The 18,588-nt window shown below is 34.1% G+C and overlaps 1 protein-coding gene across 4 annotated transcripts in view; it reads left to right on the forward strand.

The window, feature by feature from the left end:
- Positions 1-18,588, forward strand: part of CNOT6L (CCR4-NOT transcription complex subunit 6 like) — a 120,396-nt gene that overhangs the window by 57,404 nt on the left and 44,404 nt on the right. For all 4 annotated transcript variants that reach the window (XM_058722168.1, XM_058722169.1, XM_058722167.1 and 1 more), the window contains exon 5: positions 14,816-14,905. In XM_058722168.1, coding sequence (XP_058578151.1) covers positions 14,816-14,905 — 90 coding nt within the window. The remainder of the gene's footprint in view (positions 1-14,815; positions 14,906-18,588) is intronic.

Consider the following 18,588-nt stretch of genomic DNA (forward strand, 5'->3'; position numbering starts at 1 on the left):
TTTAAGTTTCTCAAGATCCACATATGAGTGAAAACTTATGATATCTTTCTCTGACTGATTTCACTTAGATTAATATCCTCTAGTCCCATCCACGTTGCTGCAAATGGCAGGATTTCATTCTTTCTCATTGCCAAGTAGTATTCCATCGTATATATATAAAGCACATCTTCTTTATCCATTCATCAGTTGGACATTTAAGCTCTTTTTCTATAATTTGGCTGTTGTTGAAAGTGCTGCTATAAACATTGGGATACATGTGCCCCTACTAATCAGCACTCTTATATCCCTTGGATAAATTCCTAGTAGTGCTATTGCTGGATCATAAGGTAGTTCTATTTTTAATTTTTTGAGAATCCTCCACACTGTTTTCCAGAGCAGCTGCACCAGTTTGCATTCCCACCAACAGTGCAAGAGGGTTTCCCATTTCTCCACATCATCGCCAGCATCTATAGTTTCCTGAGTTGTTCATTTTAGCCACTCTGACCAGTGTGAGGTGGTATCTCAGTGTGGCTTTGATTTATATTTCCCTGATGATGAGTGACATTGAGCATCTTTTTATGTGTCTGTTGGCCATCTGGATGTCTTCTTTGGAAAAGTGTCTATTCATGTCTTCTGCCCATTTTTCACTGGATTTATTTATTTTTTGGGTGTGGAGTTTGGTGAGTTCTTTATAGATTTTGGATACCAGCCCTTTATCTGATATGTCCTTTGCAAGTATCTTTTCCTATTCTGTACGTTGCCTTTAGTTTTGTTGATTGTTTCCTTTGCAGTGCAGAAGCTTTTTATCTTGATGAGGTTCCAGTAGTTCATTTTTGCTTTTAATTCCCTTGCCTTTGGAGATGTGTCAAGTAAGAAATTGCTGTGGCTGAGGTCAAAGAGGTTGTTGCCTGCTTTCTCCTCTAGGGTTTTGATGGTTTCCTGTCTCACATTCAGGTTTTTCATCCATTTTGAGTACAGTGTAAGAAAGCAGTCTAGTTTCATTCTTCTGCATGTTGCTATCCATTTCTCCCAGCACTATTTGCTTAAGAGACTGTCTCTTTTCCATTGGATACTCTTTCCTGCTTTGTCAAAGATTAGTTGGCCGTGCATTTGTGGGTCCAATTCTGGATTATCTATTCTATTCCATTGGTCTATGTGTCTGTTTTTGTGTCAGTACCACACTGTCTTGATGATTACAGCTTTGTAGTAGAGGCTCAAGTCTGGGATTGTGATGCCTCCTGCATTGGTTTTCTTCTTCAGTATTACTTTGGCTATTCGGGGGTCTTTTGTGGTTCCATACACGTTTTAGGATTGTTTGTTCTAGCTTTGAGAAGAATGCTGGTGCAGTTTTTTTATTTTAATGTTTATTTATTTTTGAGAAAGAGAGAGCATGAGTAGGGGAGGAGCGGAGCGAGAGGGAGACACGGAATCCAAAGCAGAGTCCAGGCTCTGAGCTGTCAGCACAGAGCCTGATGCAGGGCTTGAACCCACGAACCGCAAGATCATGACCTGAGCCGAAGTCGGACACTTAACCGACTGAGCCACCCAGGCACCCCTGCCGGTGCAATTTTGATTGGGATTGCATTGAATGTGTAGATTGCTTTGGTTAGTATTGACATTTTGACAATATTTATTCTTCCAATCCATGAGCATGGAATGTTTTTCCATTTCTTTGTGTCTTCTTCAATTTCCTTCATAAGTTTTCTAAGGTTTTCAGCATACAGGTCTTTTAAAGCTTTGGTTAGGTTTATTCCTAGGTATTTTATTGTTCTTGGTACAGTTGTAAATGGGATCAGTTTCTTGATTTCTGTAAGAATTGACATCTTAATATATTGAGTCTTCCTATCTATGAATTTTAGCATCTTGTCCATTTATTTAGATCTTAGTTAATGTCTTCAAATAAAATTTTATAATTTTCTGCACATCTTTTGTATAGAAATACAAGTACAAGAAATACTTGTATAGAAATACAAGTAAGAAAAACTGATTTATAGTAAAGTTTTTGCCTAATTCTCATCCTTCTTAAAATTTGCCTGCGGATTCCTTTGGGTTTTGTATGCAGGTAATCATTTAATGTGCTGATGGTGGTTTTGTTTCAAAATCTTATGTGCTTATTTCTGGGTATTTTACTATAATGTTGAGTAGAAGTATTAATACTGGGTGGGTATGTTTCTATTCTAAATTTTAAAATAAATGCTGCTAATATTTTTCCATTAATAATGATACTTGCTTTATAATTTTTAGTTTTTTAGGTTTTTTTTTTAGAAGTTTTCCTTTTTTTAAAAAAATTTTTTTTAACTTCTATTTATTATTGAGAGACAGAGAAGACAGCATGAGTGTGAGCAAGGGGCAGAGAGAGGGAGACACAGAATGCAAAGCAGGCTCCAGGCTCCAGGCTTCAGGCTCCAAGCTGTCAGCACAGAGCCCAACGCGGGGCTCGAAATCACAGATCGCGTGATCACGACCTGAGCCAAAGTCGGACGCTTAACCAGCTGAGCCACCCAGGCGCCCCAAGTTTTCCTTTTTTTAACAAAAGGTTTATTATTCATTTTTGAGAGGGAGAGAGACAAGCTGGGGAGGGGCAGAGAGAGAGAGAGAGAGACAGAGAGAGAGAGAGAGACAGAGAGAGACAGAGAGACACAGAATCTGAAGCAGGCTCCAGGCTCTGAGCTGTCAGCACAGAACTCAAAGTGGGTCTTGAACCTACAAACTGTAAGATCATGACCTGAGCCAAAATCAGACACTAAACTGACTGAACCAACCAGGTGCTCTGAAGCTTTCTTCTGTTTCTATTTATGCAAGTGCTGAATTTTATTAAATATTTTTTTCATCAATTATGAAATGATTATTTTTCTCATTTCATAGGTTGAGTTAATAAATTGTATCTGTACAGTTTTTACTTTTTATTCCTTTTTAAATGTTTTGTTATGTGATCTCTACACCCTCTTTTGGGCTCAAACTTACTATGGTGTGATCAAGAGTCACATGCTTTTCTGACTGAGCCAGCCAGGTGCCCCCATCATTTCCAATTTAACTACACTTGTCTTACTGAGATAAATCCACCCTGGTGCTTTCATATGCTGGATTTATTTTGATAATATATGTCAAGGACTGTGAAAGCTTGGAGATTTTTACTCTTATAAGCTAATAAGTTAGCCAATTATTGTTTCATGGATAGTGGCAGAAGACAGTGAGACTCCTGGGTCAGAGACAAAGAACATTATGACTTCAAACAATAAGATGGGCCCAACCAGCCACGTGCTGTGTACACAGTGAGTTTGCATTGCACCTGGGTAGTTCAAGTCTATCACTCCAGCACTTTTGAAGGAAGAAGCAAATACTGTAGCAAGCAGCAAAAAGCTAGTCCTGATTCCCCAAAGGGCAAAGAGTTACATGGAAATATTACTATGGTTGCCTTAACCTATCTAGTTGCCAGTATAGCTAGCTATAGAAACTGCTCAGTATCAGACTGATAGGCCTCAGCATCTGTCATACTCACCAAGAATGAAGAGGGAACTACAGGGTCCCTGGTGGACTGCCTCTCTCCAAAAAATTTCTGTTAGGAATTTTAAACATATGCTCATGAGCAAAATAGACCTGAATGAGATTCTTCCTCTGTCCTCTTTAAAAAGTGTGTATAAGATTCAACTAACATGTTCCTTGAGATAATTCTATAAATTATTCCATAGAGAATAATTGTATAAAGCTGTCACTGCTAGGTGTTTCTTTATGAAACATATTTAATTACCACCCCAATATATTTGTAGTTAGAAGGATCATTGAGGATTTCTAATTGTTAATGAGTCAGTTTTGTTGGACCATATGTGTAGTATTGGAATTTGTTTGCTTTTTAATTTTTCAAATTTATTTGTATGAAAGTGGTCATAATATATATTTGTCCATTAGATCAAATTTATTGCTCAGATCTTTTGTCTTTACAAATTTTTGGCTATTTACTCTTTTAGTAATTAAGGTACTTAATGCTAAAATTTCCACTAAAATTGTGGATTTATTCATTCCCCCATGTAGTTCACCCAGCTTTTGCTTTATAGCTTTTGAGATTATTTTATTATGTATACTGTATACTACTATACTTTTTGGTGAACAGAACCTGATATTAGGTAGTGAGCCTCTTCCTCCTTTGTTAGTATTTTCATCTTAGTCTTTGTCTAATATTACAGCTGGGCAAGTTTTCTTTTGGTTAATGTTTGTCTAATATATCTTTTTTCATCTGTTTACTTTTAACCTTTCTGTGTACTTATGCTTAGGTGTATCTCTTGCAAATAGTATATAGCTGAACTTTGTTGTTAATCCATTCTGGCTTTATGTTGTTTTTAATGTGGGTTCAGATCAGTTGCCTCACCTGTATTGTAATTATGAATATTTTTGTGTTATACTATTCTACCTTTTGATATCACCTCCCCCTTTTGCCTTTCTAGAAATATTTTTTCCTTTTGTCTATATACTTTTATTGCTTTGGAGTTAGTATGTTCTATTTTTAGATGTAGCGATTACTCTTGAAATTATTCCTTAAGTATATTTTTGAAAAAATTAAATTTTTAGCAACTTTTTTTTTACTAAGTTACAATTTATAGTAGTGAAATTCACCCCTTTGGTGAATGTTTTAGTGGATGTTGTTTGTTTATAGTTTCATAACCCTCACCACAATTGAGAAATGGAAGTGTTCTGTCACCCCTCACTTCATTTGTGTTGCTGAAGTCAACACCTACTCTCATCTACTTTCTATACTATATGGAAACACACACTGTGTAGCCTTTTGAGTCTGGATTCTTTCCTTTAGCATAATGCATTAGAGATTCATCCATGTTGTTGTCCATAACAGTAATTCATTTCTGTTGCTGAGTAGTATTCCATTGTGTGGATGTACAACAGATTTTTATTCACAAATTGAAGGACTTTTGGGTTTCCAGTTAGGGGTGGTGAGAAATAAAAGCCCTGTGTAAACATTTAAAGACAAATTTTTGTGTGAGACAAGTTTTTATCTTCCTTGGGTAAATACTTGGGGTGGGATTGCCAGGTTGTATGGTAGATGTGTGCTAAACTTCATAAAAAAAAAACTTTTCTGTAAGCAGCTGTATCATTTTGCTTCCTCACCAAAAGTATGGGAGAATTTTAGTTGCTGTGCATCATTGTCAGCACTTGGTATTATCAATCTCTTAATTTTTGCCATTTTAATAGAATGCAGGGATATTTCATTTATTTCTTTAATAATGATACAATGTGTCTTTTCATGTGTTTATATATCTTGATTCAAGTGTCTATTCACATTGTTTGCTTAGTTTTATTATTGAGTTGCTTTTTTCTAATTACTGATATTTAAGAGTTTATTATATATTCTGGATTCAGATCCTTTTTTTAAAATAAGTGTTTTGCAAATATTTTCTCCTAATCTGTGGTTTGTGTTTTCTGTTTCTTTATAGGGCCACTCTCCAACTTTGTGATTATTTTTCACGTTTGCTTTTATACTTCTAGATGCTATACATTTCTACATAAATTATAGAATCAGCTTATTTTTGCAAAATATCCTGCTGAAATCTTTTTTGGGATTATGATGAACATGTAGATCAGTTTGAGGAGATTCAGTATCTTAATCTTGAGATTATGTTTTCCAATCTGTGAATACAGTGTATCTCTTGCGTTTATGTAGGTCTTCTTTACTCTATTTCTTTAATGTTATATAGTTTTCAGCATGAATATCTTACAAACACTTTGCTATATTTGTACTTATTTGATATTTTTGATGCTGTTGTAAATGATACTGCTTTCTAAATTTCCAGTTACTCATTGATATTGTAGAATTAAAATGCAACTGATTTTTAAATATGTTGCCCTGTCTCTTGCAACATTTGTAAACACCTACAAAATTCTGTAAATAGACACTGTTTCATTTCTTTCTTTCCCATACATAGTCTTTTAATTTATTGCCTTGTATTGGCTAGGACAGTATAAATACATGTGATGATAGTGCACATCCTTGCCTTGTTCTCAATTTTAGGGAAAAGCACTCAGTCTCTCACCATTAATTATATCGGTAAAAAGTTTTCAGGTGCATAGGTGCTTTTTCAGGTTATATAAATTTCCTTCTATTTTGCATTTGCTTGAAAGTTTTTATCATTGATGGAAGTTGAATATGGTCAAATACTTTGTGTACAACTTTTGAGATGATCATATAATTTTTCTTTAATTTGTTTATATGTTGAATTATGCTAATGATTTTCAGATGTTGAGCCAACCTCTATTCCCATTTTAAAAACCACTTGAAAAAAAAACCACTTGGTCTTTATGTATTCTTTTTAATATATTGTTGGATTTGATTTGCTAGTATTTTGTTCAGGATTTATACATTAATGATCATAAGACATATGCTGTAATGCCTTTCTTACAATGTTTTTTATTTGATTTCGGAATACTGGTGACCTCATAAGATGGGCTGGAGAGTGTTACTAACACTTCTAAAGTGTATTTTATTTGTTTATTTTGAGAGAGAGGGTGCACAAGTGGGAGAGGGGCAGAGAAAGAAGGAGAGAGAGAGTCCCAAGCAGGCACTGCACTACCAGTGGGGAGCCTGATGCGTGGGACTTGATCCTTCAAATTGTGAGATCATGACCTAAGCTAGAATTAAGAGTGAGATGCTTAAAGGACTGAGCCACCCGGGTGCCCCAAGTGTTACTAACACTTCTATTTTCTGGAATAGTTTGCATAATAACATTTGTATACTGCTTTCTTAAATTATTGGTAGAATTTTCCAGTAAAACCATATGGTCCTGGAATTTTCTTTGTTGAAAGTTTTTAACTATTAATTCAATTTCTTTCATTGATAAAGGACATTGAGATTATCCCTTTCTTAGTATAACTACCCCAGCTCTCTTTTCTGTTTGCATGGCATACCTTTTTCTATTCTTTTACTTTCATTCTATTTGTATCTTTGAATATATAGTATGTCTTTTTTGGACCGCATATAATGGATTATTTTTTATTATTCATTCTGCTAATCTCTGCATTTTAACCAGAGATTAATCCAGTTACATTTAATGTGTTTGCTGATAAGGTAGGATTTTTGTCTGTCATTTTACTGTTTTCTATGTGTTAGGTTCTTCTTGTTCCTCTGTTCCCCAATTAATGCCTTTTTGGTTAAATGAGTATTTTCCAGTGTACCAATTTAATTCCCTTGTTTCTTTTGCCTATATTATTTTGAGTTATTTTCTTAATGGTTACCTTAGGGATTACAATAAAAATCTTAGTTATAGTAGTCTAATTTGGATTAATAGCAACTTAATTTCAATAATATAAAAAACTTTGCACCTATAGCTTCATTCGCTTCTCATTTATTCTATTATTGTCATAAATATTATCTTTACATATTATATGCCCATCAACATAGATTTATTATTATTGCGGTATGCAGTCGTCTTCTTAGCTAGATTAAAAACACTAATTGTAGTTATGCTATCTTCATTTATACTTATGTAATTATCTTTATTGGCATTCTTTATTTAATCATATGAATTCAAGTTTCATTTCAGCCTAAAGAAATCCCTTTAGTATTTTCTATAGGACTGATCTAGCCACAAACTCATTCAGTTTTTATTTATCTGGCAATGTCTTAATTTTTCCCTTATCTAAGAAAGATATTTTTGCTAGATATAAAGTTCTTAGTTGACATTTTTTTTCTTTCATCACCTTGAATATGTCATTCTTCTGCCTTTTGACCTCCTCAGTTTCTGATGAGAAAATACAGTGTTAATACTATTGATTGTCTGTACATGATGTGTTGCTATTTTCCTGTTACTTTAAGATTCTGTTTTTGATTTTCTGTAGTTTTATTATAATTTAAGTGTGGATCTCTTTCACTTTATTCTACCTAGAGTTTGTTAAGCTTATTAGATGTGTATATTAATACTTTTCATCAAATTTGGGATGCTCCTGATTATTTTTTCAAATTTTTTTGTTCTTTGCTCGCTTCCTCTTCTGGGTTTCCCATCCTACATAATGTTGGTATACTTCTTGTATGCTGGTATATCTTTAATCTCTGTTCATTTATTTTTCCTTCCCCCCCCCCCACCCCGTTCTTCCAGACTGTTATAACTTTACCTGGCCTGTCTTTAAGTTCACAGGCCCTTTCTTCTGCCTATCCACTACTACTCTTGAGTCCTTCTAGTAATTATTTTCATTGTACTTTTCAACTTAATAATTTCTGTTTGGTTTCTTTTTTAATATTTTGATTTTTTTAATGTTTTTATTTTTTTCTGGATTTATTGAGATGTAATTTAGATATAACAGTGTAATTTTAAGGTATACAGTGTATTGATTTGATATACTTAGATATTGCAAAATGATTATCAGCATACTTGTAGCTAACACCTTCAACTCATCACATAATTACCATGTATTTTTTGTGTTGAGAACTTTTTCAGTTTAACTCTCTTAGCAAGTATATACTACAGTGTAATTAACTATAGTCACCATGCTGTATATTAGGCCCCCAAAACTTGTTAATCTCCTAACTGGACCTTTGTAACCTTTGACCATTATCTCCCCTGCTTCCCTCCCCGCTAGCCACTGGAATCCACCAGTATACTTGCTATTTCTCTGAGTTTGGCTTTTATCCAGGTGTTTGCTTAATGTGATTCTTAATGATTTTACTAGTTTGAATCACTGAGATCTGCCCATCTTCAGAAGAATAACAGTCTGTATTATCAGGGTAGACAATGCTTACAGGAAAATGTAGCAGTAACCAAGAGAAGAGATGAGGTTGCTTCATTCTTTTTATCTTCCTGATTCTGTTTCCCTGTGCTTACTCTTTTCTCAGCTGGAGGTGACTATCCCTGAAAATTCCTCAATTGTTCTTATGCTGTCAGAAGTGTTTTTTTTGTTTTGTTTTTCCTGAAAGATTTTCTTAATGCATTGTGGTTCTTTAAGTGGCTATCTTGGTAACACCAAATGTTGTATGTCAACTGAATGATCTTACATGAGTATCCACATTTATTGTCAGAAGAGATGTGAACTTTGTTTTGGCCTAAATTTTAGGAAAGTCAGTCCCAAAGCTGATATAACAAACATGAAACCTGTCCTATTTCCTTCCTGTTCCTGCACTTTGCTGAAAAATAATAGAAATTATTGCTTTTTAAAATTTGTGTTTATTTACCTAGTTTTAGAAGAGCTACTTATTTTTTTGAGGTATAATTGACATACAGTAATACTGTTAGTTTCAGGTATACATCATAGTGATCTGAAATCTTTATACATTATGAAATGATCCCCATGATAAGTTATTACCATTGATTGCCATACAAGGTATTATATTATTGGCTGTATTCTCTATGATGTACATTACATTCCCATGACTTATTTTGTAACTGGAAATTTGCTCCTTTTAATCCCCTTCATCTATTCTGCCTGCCCTTAATCCCTCCCACCTCTGGTAACCAATAGTTTATTTCTGATATCTGTGTGTTTCTGTTTTTTCTTTAAGTTTTATTATCCAAGTATACTTGACATACAATGTTATGTTAGTTTCAGGTGTACAGCTTGGGGATTTGACAGTTGTGCACATTACACGATACTCACCACAGTAAATGTGACTCTCTGTCACCATACAAGGTTATTGCAGTGTTATTGACTACATTCCCTATGGTGTACGTTTCATCTCTGTGATCTCCTTGTTTTATAACGAGAGGTGTAACCTCTGAATCTCCTTCATTGATGTTTCCTACCACTCACCCAGCTCCCCTCTGGAAACCAGCAGTTCTTTGTATATAAAGGTCTGTTTTTGTTTGTGTGTTCTTCATTTTTTTCAGATTCCACATATAAGTTAAATCATATGGTATTTTTATTTTTGTCTGACTTACTTCACTTAGCATAATGCTCTCTAGATCCTTCCATGTTGTCTTAAATGGGAAACTGTCATTTTTAATGGGTAAATAATATTTCATTGCCTACTCATACCAATTTTTTTATTTGTAGATGGATAGTTTGTTTCCATATCTCAGCTATTATAAATAATGCTACAGTGAACATACAGGTGCATATATCTTGTTGATGTTTTTGTTTTCTATTTGGTTACTTTTTGTGATTTTGATTTCTTTTTTCATATTCTTTGTTGAGACATCATTGTCATACTTCTTTAGATATGGTTTTCTTTAGCTCTTTGAACATATTAAAATAGGTTTTGAAAGACTTGTAGTATAGTCCTCAGGTACAGTTTTTATTATCCTCAGAGACAGTTTCTATTCATTGTTTCCGCCCCCCGTTATAAGACATACTCTTGTTTCTTTGCATCCTTTGTAATTGCATTAAGAACTGGGACATTTTAAATAATGTGGCAACTCTGAAATTATGATACCTCCTATTCCCAGGGTTATTTGTTGTTTGTTCCTTTAGTGACTTTCAGAACTAATTCTGTAAATTTCATATTTTTTTTTTTATCATGTAATTATATTGAAATCTCTCTTCAGTTTAGTGTTCAGTTAATGCTTAGGCATAGATCTTTTAAAGTTCCTGGAACCAGTGAATCTTCCAATCTTGGCCACGTGGCTCTTTGTGTGTTTTGGGAAATGCTTTCAATAATTAGCCAAGAAGTATACCACTCTGCCTTAGCCTTTACTTCTTACTTGTGCACAGCCTCAAGATCAGGAAAAGGTGAAAGTACACTATTTTTTGGTCTTTCATGAGCATATGCAGAGCCCCCCACAGTTATGGTCTCCTAGAGTACCTGGAATATGTCAGAGCTTTTCAAACTCTTTTTTTTATTTTTAATGTTTGTTTATTTTTGAGCAAGAGACAGTGTGAGCCAGGAAGGGGCAGAGAGAGAGAGAGAGAGGGAGACACAGAATCCGAAACAGGCTCCAGGCTCTGAGCTGTCAGCACAGAGTCTGATGTGGGGCTTGAATATACGAACTGTGAGACATGACCTGAGCCGAAGTTGGAAGCTTGACAGATTGAGCCACCCAGGTGCCCCTGTCAGAGCCTTTCAGAACCCTTATTGAGCTCTTATCCCAAGCTTTTCTTAAGCACTTAGGTTAGTCTGTTGTTTGCCTTACCTGTTTCTGTGACCTCGGGCAGCCATAAGTTAGCATAAGTAAGCATTTACCAGTAATGGTTTCTTCAAACATGCCTTAACACTCTCCCTACCCTTCATTCAGGTTGAAGGCTTTTAGCACTTGGCAAGAGTCAAGGAACCACTACCAAAGAAGTCAGAGATAAATGACTAGTCATTTGAATGAGGCTTTGAAAGGCTGGAGCTCAATTTTGGTTGCTTCAGTGGTTGCCAAGCTGCCCTGGCAGTGAGGGACCAGAAGTTATCTAAACCCCAAAAATTACTGTCTTCACTGCTATTCTGCCCTTTTGTTCTTACAAAGGGGCAAATTTTTGGAAGTTCTTAGTCTGCCATTTGTGGCTTCATTTTCTATCCATTTCTGTTTTCAGTGAGGGGTGGTATTTTCTGTCTTTCAAGGAATTTGTCATTTTTTTTCTAAGTTGTTGAACCTAAGGACCTAAAGTTTTCTCTTAATATTCCTTATCCTCCTAATGCCTCAAGGCATTAAAGAGGGCTGTTTCCTAATCTTTAATTCTTGATATTGGTGAGTTGTGTCTGTTTTTTTCCTTCTGATCAAATGTAGGTTTATCAGAAATTTTTTTGCCTCTTTTTCTTTTAAATTTTTTTTTCAACGTTTTTTATTTTATTTTTGGGACAGAGAGAGACATAGCATGAACGGGGGAGGGGCAGAGAGAGAGGGAGACACAGAATCGGAAACAGGCTCCAGGCTCTGAGCCATCAGCCCAGAGCCTGACGCGGGGCTCGAACTCACGGACCGCGAGATCATGACCTGGCTGAAGTCGGACGCTTAACCGACTGCGCCACCCAGGCGCCCCTTTGCCTCTTTTTCAAAGTATCATGCTTTAAATTTGGTAGTAGTCTCTTGTTTTTCTGTTATAAATTTTATTGATGTCTCCTCTTTGTTGTTCCTTCTTTCTATTTTCTTTGGCATTCATTTGCTCATTTTTTAGATTCTTAATTTGGAAGTTAAGTCATTGCTTTTAGATCTTATTTTCTAAAATAAAGCTTAATCCTATAAATTTCCCTCTAGACACTAACTTAGGTACATCATACAAATTTTGATGATGTATTTTCATTTTAGTTCAGTTAAATTTCCTTGTGACTTTCTCTTTGACCCATAGATTACTTAGAAGTATAATGTTTAATTTCTTTTTTTTTTATTCTTTTAATGTTTATTTTTGAGAGAGAGAGAACGAGAGTGAGCAGGGGAGGGCAGAGAGAGGGAGATACAGAATCCGAAGTAGGCTCCAGGCTCTGAGCTGTCCACACAAAGCCATTGAGGGACTTGAACTCACAAATCATGAGATCATGACCTGAGCTAAAATTGGCTTAACCAACTGAGCCACCCAGGTGCCCCATTTTGTGTGTGTGTGTGTGTGTGTGTGTGTGTGTGTGTGTGTGAGTGAGTGACATGTCTAATTTCAAAATACCTGGAGTTTTTTTAGTTCTCTGTTGTTGATTTCTAGTTTTATTATGGTCAGTATGCTTTGGTTTTACTTCTTGTAAGCATGTCACAGTTTGTTTCCTAGCCCAGAAAATGGTGTCTTGGTAAATGTTTGTGTACACTCGAAAAGATCATATATTTTCCTCTGTATGAGTATGGTGTTATATAAATATCGTCATATCGGTTGACAGGTTTTTCTCATTTCCATCTCTACTGACTTTCTGTTTACTTTTTCTGTTGATAACTAGTGGAGGAGTGTTGAAGTCTTAAATACCATTTTGCAGTCTTGGGAGATATTATTCCACCCTATTCCAGCTTCCATTCTTGCTAATGAATTTTATTACCGTTACCATGTTTGTTTTGTTTTGTTTTGTTTTGAAGTAGCTGGTTATTTTCCCCAAAGGGTTTTAAGGCTTTCTATTTACAATTGTCCTTCACAAGTTTGCCGTACAATGTAAAATGAAATCCTTTCATGTACTTCTTTCTATACGTTGTGATTCTTCTGTCAGTTTATTCATTCTTTAAAAATTATCTTGTGAAAGTTTGCAGCCTTTTTCTATTTAAGTAATGTGTCTTCTCACTTCTCTTTAAACTGTCTTTCCAACAGGCCTTGTTTCCTGTTGGCTGTCATATGTCAGAATCTAAATTTTTTTTTCCAGTTTTCTTGTTTTTATCTCCTGTTGCCTTTGGGTTTTCCCAAAGGACTCCGAGCTTCTAGTTCTGTTTACCATAATCATCTGTTATTATACAGAAACAATACTGATGTGATTGCATGATGTGGAAGGGGAGGAAGAGTCCTATAGTTTTATGATTAGGTCTCAGTCCCATTAAAAATGGGCCTGAATTAGATCTCCTTCCTACTTTCTCCACCCCAAATTAGGCTAGAGAGGGCTGCAGTGTTGGGTATTTACCTCACATTAAATGGTAAAACTTCACCTGATTATACTCTGGTAAAATAGTTTTCCTTACATGCAGGACTTGTTAAGGAGAGCATTACTCTTCCTGCCAGGAGCATAAGGGGAATTTTTATCCAGTCTTTATATTAAAAACCTGGTCAGTCTCCTGGAAGTAAAACTCAGAGAATGTTGGATATTCCTAAGACTGTGTTCCTTCTTGAGTTTTTAATTCTCTAGTTAATGTCTTCCAAGCCTCTGACAATTTGTCGATTATGATTTAACCTGTTTCAACTATTACTAGTTCCATTTCTGGGCTTCTGTATCTGGACTTTAGCTGCCACTAGGCTGTGATTCTCTGTATCTGCCTGTTTGTGTTTAGGGCAGCAGTTTGCCTTGTGATCTTAACTGTGGAGACAGAGTGACAACTTCCAGCTTCTTTCTTTAGATGTTGAGCTAGAGACCCAAGTCCTATTCTCTGTTTCTAGAGCTCCAACTTAATATATGTTAAGATTTTTCATTTTTATTTTTTTAAAGTTTATTTACTTAATTTGAGAGAGAGCAGCAAACATGACCAGGGAGAAGGGCAGAGAGAGAGAGAGAAAGAAGAGAATCCCAAGCAGGCTCTGAGCTGTCAGTGTGCAGCCTGGTGAAGGGCTCAATCTCACAAACTATGAGATCATGATCTGACTGGAAATCACAAGTTGGACACTCAACTGACTGAGATACCCACGCACCCCAAGATTTCTTATTCTAACTCACATATTTTTACTGTTTCATATTTTATATCTCTCTCTTATTGATGCATTTTGGGTAGTTTCTTTGAATGTATTTTCTGTTCAACAATTTTATTTTTAGCTATAATCTGCCTAACTCATTGACCATGATTTTTTTTGCTAGTACATTGAGTATATGTACTAAACTACCCAAATATTTTAGTATGCACCTTGACTGACTGACTGATTCATTCATTCATTCACTCATTTATTTATTTATTGATGGATGCACCTTTTTTATGATATCATTCATTCTTTCTCATACAGGACTATTTGTCTTTCAGTTAGAATATTGTCTTCAAAGATAAACAGAACTTATAAAGGTTAATTCATTGTGCTGATTTGTGATAGTACTTCAGAATTGACTAAGTTTAATATATATGTTTACATATATAGGTGGTTTTGGCAAACAAATTGTAGGTAGCTAGTATAAACAGTGAAATCTGGAAAGAAATAACTTTTCTGAAATTTTTCTTTATGACTGTCTTAAAGTATTTCTTTAAATTCACATAATTTCTTAAAATTAATGTAACATTAAATACTGTAATATTCACTTTAGGAAATTAGTATTTTGTTTTATTGCATACATTTGTCTGGTCCTAACAATTGTAAGTCTTACAGATTTTATTTTTGTGTTCTGATTTAGGCAATCCTTTATCACAGGATATTCTCAATTTATACCAGGACCCAGATGGAACCCGAAAGCTACTGAACTTCATGCTTGACAATCTTGCAGGTAAGTCTTAATGACAAAATAGTGAACTCAACATGTATTACTGCTAGCTTATATGTCACATGTTGCTTAAGAGCATCTGACCTTTTTTTTTTTTTTTTTTTTAATAACTTTTTACAATTTTGGAGTTATTATATTTCATGGTAGTGGGACAATCTTTTCATATACCGAGTACTTTCTATTTACCAAGCAATATGTTATGAGCTTTAGTTATATTATTTAATCTTTCTAAAGAACCTAGGAGGTAGGAATTTTTACTGGTTGCACAGATGCAAGTTCTGAGATTCAGAGAATAAAATGTGATTTTCCCAAATTATACAGCTGGTTCTCTTGATCACAGGTACATAGTTATTAATTGTAAGCAGATTACATGGATCCCACACACTGTACACATTTTTTTGTGAACAAAATTAACTAGTTTGATTCACTACACATTCGGGGAAGTTTTGCAAGAAGGATTTTGATTAAGAACACCAACTCTGTCATAAAATATTAGTGACAAAAATATAATTTAAAAAACCAAATGCAATCAGGAAACATGTGCTTATGGGCAATGCATAATCTTAAAAAGAATTTAAAATAACTCTAAAGTTATTGATTTTGTCCCTTCATTTCATAAAGACTACAAATTCAATTTCATGATATACAAAAGAAAAATGTTTCAAAGTAGTACAACCTAAAGGAGTTTTTGTGTTTGTGGATTTCAATAATAGAATAAATCTCTGTTTTTAAGATTTCAAAAAAAACCAAAAAAGAACACCAAATATATCTGACTAAAATAGTTGTATTCCAAATAGAAATTTTTTTAATATAAGAAGTCTATTAAGTATTTGACTTAAAACTTGTTTTTGCTTAAGCACTCAAAATATGAGTAAATGTATAGATGCTTGAATTCAGATATTTTTCTTGGAATAGTGTCTTTCTAAAATATAGAATCCCAAACAGAGACATCTAGATTCCAGCATCAGGCCATCATCACAATATGTTGTCTATACTTTTTTTTTAAATATCTCCATCATAGAAGACACCTACGTAAAAAAATTTTTAAAAATGGTGATATTTACAATAATGTAAAACCAAATTAATATCATTGCAAATTTTTTTGGCTTATAAAGACTAAAGTTGATTGATGAGAGAGAGATAATAAACTTGAGAGGTTCTTTCAGTAACAAATTAAGACTATCTAGCTAAAAGTTTAATTCAGCTGTATATATAGTATGTGTACACTAATTCCTTTTTGCTTTAAAAATACAATTCTCCTTTGTCAATATAGATGTAGCCACTTGACCTGGTCATATGGCATGTGTGTGGGGTTTGTGTGTATATAATTTTAAAGGAGGTCTTCAGTGCTTTAGTTATGAGTCATTGTTGGCATATATGTTGCAGACATCTTCTCCCATGCTCTTGTTTGCCTTTCCACTTTCTTAATTTGTCTTTTGATGAACAGAAAACATTTTAACATAATTGAATTTATTGAGCTTTTCTATTATGGTATTGCTTTTGTGTCCTTTTTAACAATTTTTCCCTACCCCAAGCTCAAGAATATATTTTCCTATATCTAAAAACTTCATTTTTTTACTTGTAACATTTAGAGCTATAATCTTCCTAGAATTGAAATTTGTATATCATAGGAGTCTATATTCATAACTTTTCCATTTGACTTTGAGCCTTTTATGGGAAAGACTGTCCTTTCATTACTGTATTTTAGTGCCATCTTTGTGATAAATTGTCATTGTATGTATGGGTTTATTTCTGGGGTTTTGTATTCTCTATTTAATTCTGTCTATGATAATATAACAGTGTCTTTAATTATGGTATTTTTATAAGATATCTTAAGATTCAGTAGAGTAAGCCTTCCGTCTTGAGTTGATTCTAAAGTCTAAGCTAGTTTTGCCCCCATCCTTCTTTACCCTGTATTTTCATTAAAATTATTAGAATTGGCTTTTCAGGTTTCTCCCCTCCCCCAAAATATAGGAATTTAGGTTGAGATTATACTGAATCTATAGATTGCTTTGGAAAAAATTGACCTGTTTACAACACTGGATCTTCTAATCTAGCAGTGTTGAATATTCTTTCATTTATTGTGCTTTCTCTAATTTCTCTTGATATTGAGTTTTAGGTTTCTGTGTAGTATTCTTTACATTTCTTATTACATTTATTCTAGGTGTTGAGTTTTTTGATGCTCTCATAAATGGTTTTTGTTTTTTTTTTTTAACGTTTATTTATTTTTGAGACAGAGAGAGACAGAGCATGAACAGGGGAGGGTCAGAGAGAGGGAGACACAGAATCTGAAACAGGCTCCAGGCTCTGAGCTGTCAGCACAGAGCCTGACGCGGGGCTCAAACTCACGGACTGCGAGATCATGACCTGAGCCAAAGTTGGCCGCTTAACCGACTGAGCCACCCAGGCGCCCCATAAATGGTCTTTTTGAAAATGAATCTCAGTAAGATTATTATTGCTCATTTATGGAATATAGTTGGGTTTCGTATATTTATTGGTATTCAGACACCTTGCTGAACACTTGAAAGTGCCTTTGATAAATACATATTCAGCCATTTCACTAAAATCTTTTTAATCCTAAGGTATTTTTATTTTAATTCTACAATTGTGTCATTGCACATAACAACACTTTCATTACTCTCTAATTCTTAACTTTTGTTTCTTTTTCTTGCCTTATTGTACTTGCTAAGATCTTTAGTAGGTGCTAACAGTAGTGGTAATTTGTCTAATTTCAAAATGTATTAGCTTTTTGAAATTATGATTAAGTATGGCATTCACTGTAGCTTTTATATATATCAGATTAAGAAAGTTCTATTCCTAGTTAGAGTTTTTCATTTTTTAATATGAACAAATGTTAAATATTATCAGATGCTTTTTTTCCTTGAGAATATGTTTTCTGGCCTTTATGCTGCTAATTTGGTAAATCCATTGATTTTAATGCTATACCACCTTTGTATTCAATTCAAGTAGGTTGCTGTATAGTATTATCCTTTTTATATATCCCTTTATTCAGTTAGCTAATATTTTACTTAGGATTTTTTGCATGTAAGTTTAAGTGAGATCGATCAATAATTTTCCTTTCTTCAATATTCTTGTCAGGTTTTAGTATAAAGATTATACAGGCATCACAAAATTTATTTTCTGTTAATTGGAAGGGAATATTTATGATTGGTGTTGTTTCTTAAATGTATGGTAGAATACATCAGAGTCTGGGGTTTCTTTGAAGGAAGTTTTCAATTGCTGATTTCGTTTCTTTAATAACTATAGTACTGTTCTGATACTCCATTTATCAGTTTCTGAAAGTTGTGTTTTTTGGTAATTTTCCCATTTTATCTAAATCTTAATTTTTAAAAAAAATCTTCAAATTTATTTCCATGAAGTTCAGAATATCTTTTAATGTTCATTTGATAAATAGTGTTGTCTCTTTTTCATATTCCAGATATTAGTTATTTGTGTTGCTTTTATTTACTTCATGCATAGTCTTGCCTGCAGGTATTTAGCAATATTTCTTTGGGGGAAAAAAAAGAGCCAATTTTTAGTTTTAGTAATACTCTTATTATTTTTTTAACATCAGTGATTAAAAATTTTTTTTTAATGTTTATTTTCGGGACAGGGAGAGAGAGAGAGAGAGATGGGAAGAGAGAAACAGAGACAGAGAGAATGAGCCAACGAGCGAGCAGGGGAGG

The sequence above is a fragment of the Neofelis nebulosa genome, chromosome 3 (assembly GCF_028018385.1).
Source record: "Neofelis nebulosa isolate mNeoNeb1 chromosome 3, mNeoNeb1.pri, whole genome shotgun sequence".
NCBI classification, from domain to species: domain Eukaryota; kingdom Metazoa; phylum Chordata; class Mammalia; order Carnivora; family Felidae; genus Neofelis; species Neofelis nebulosa.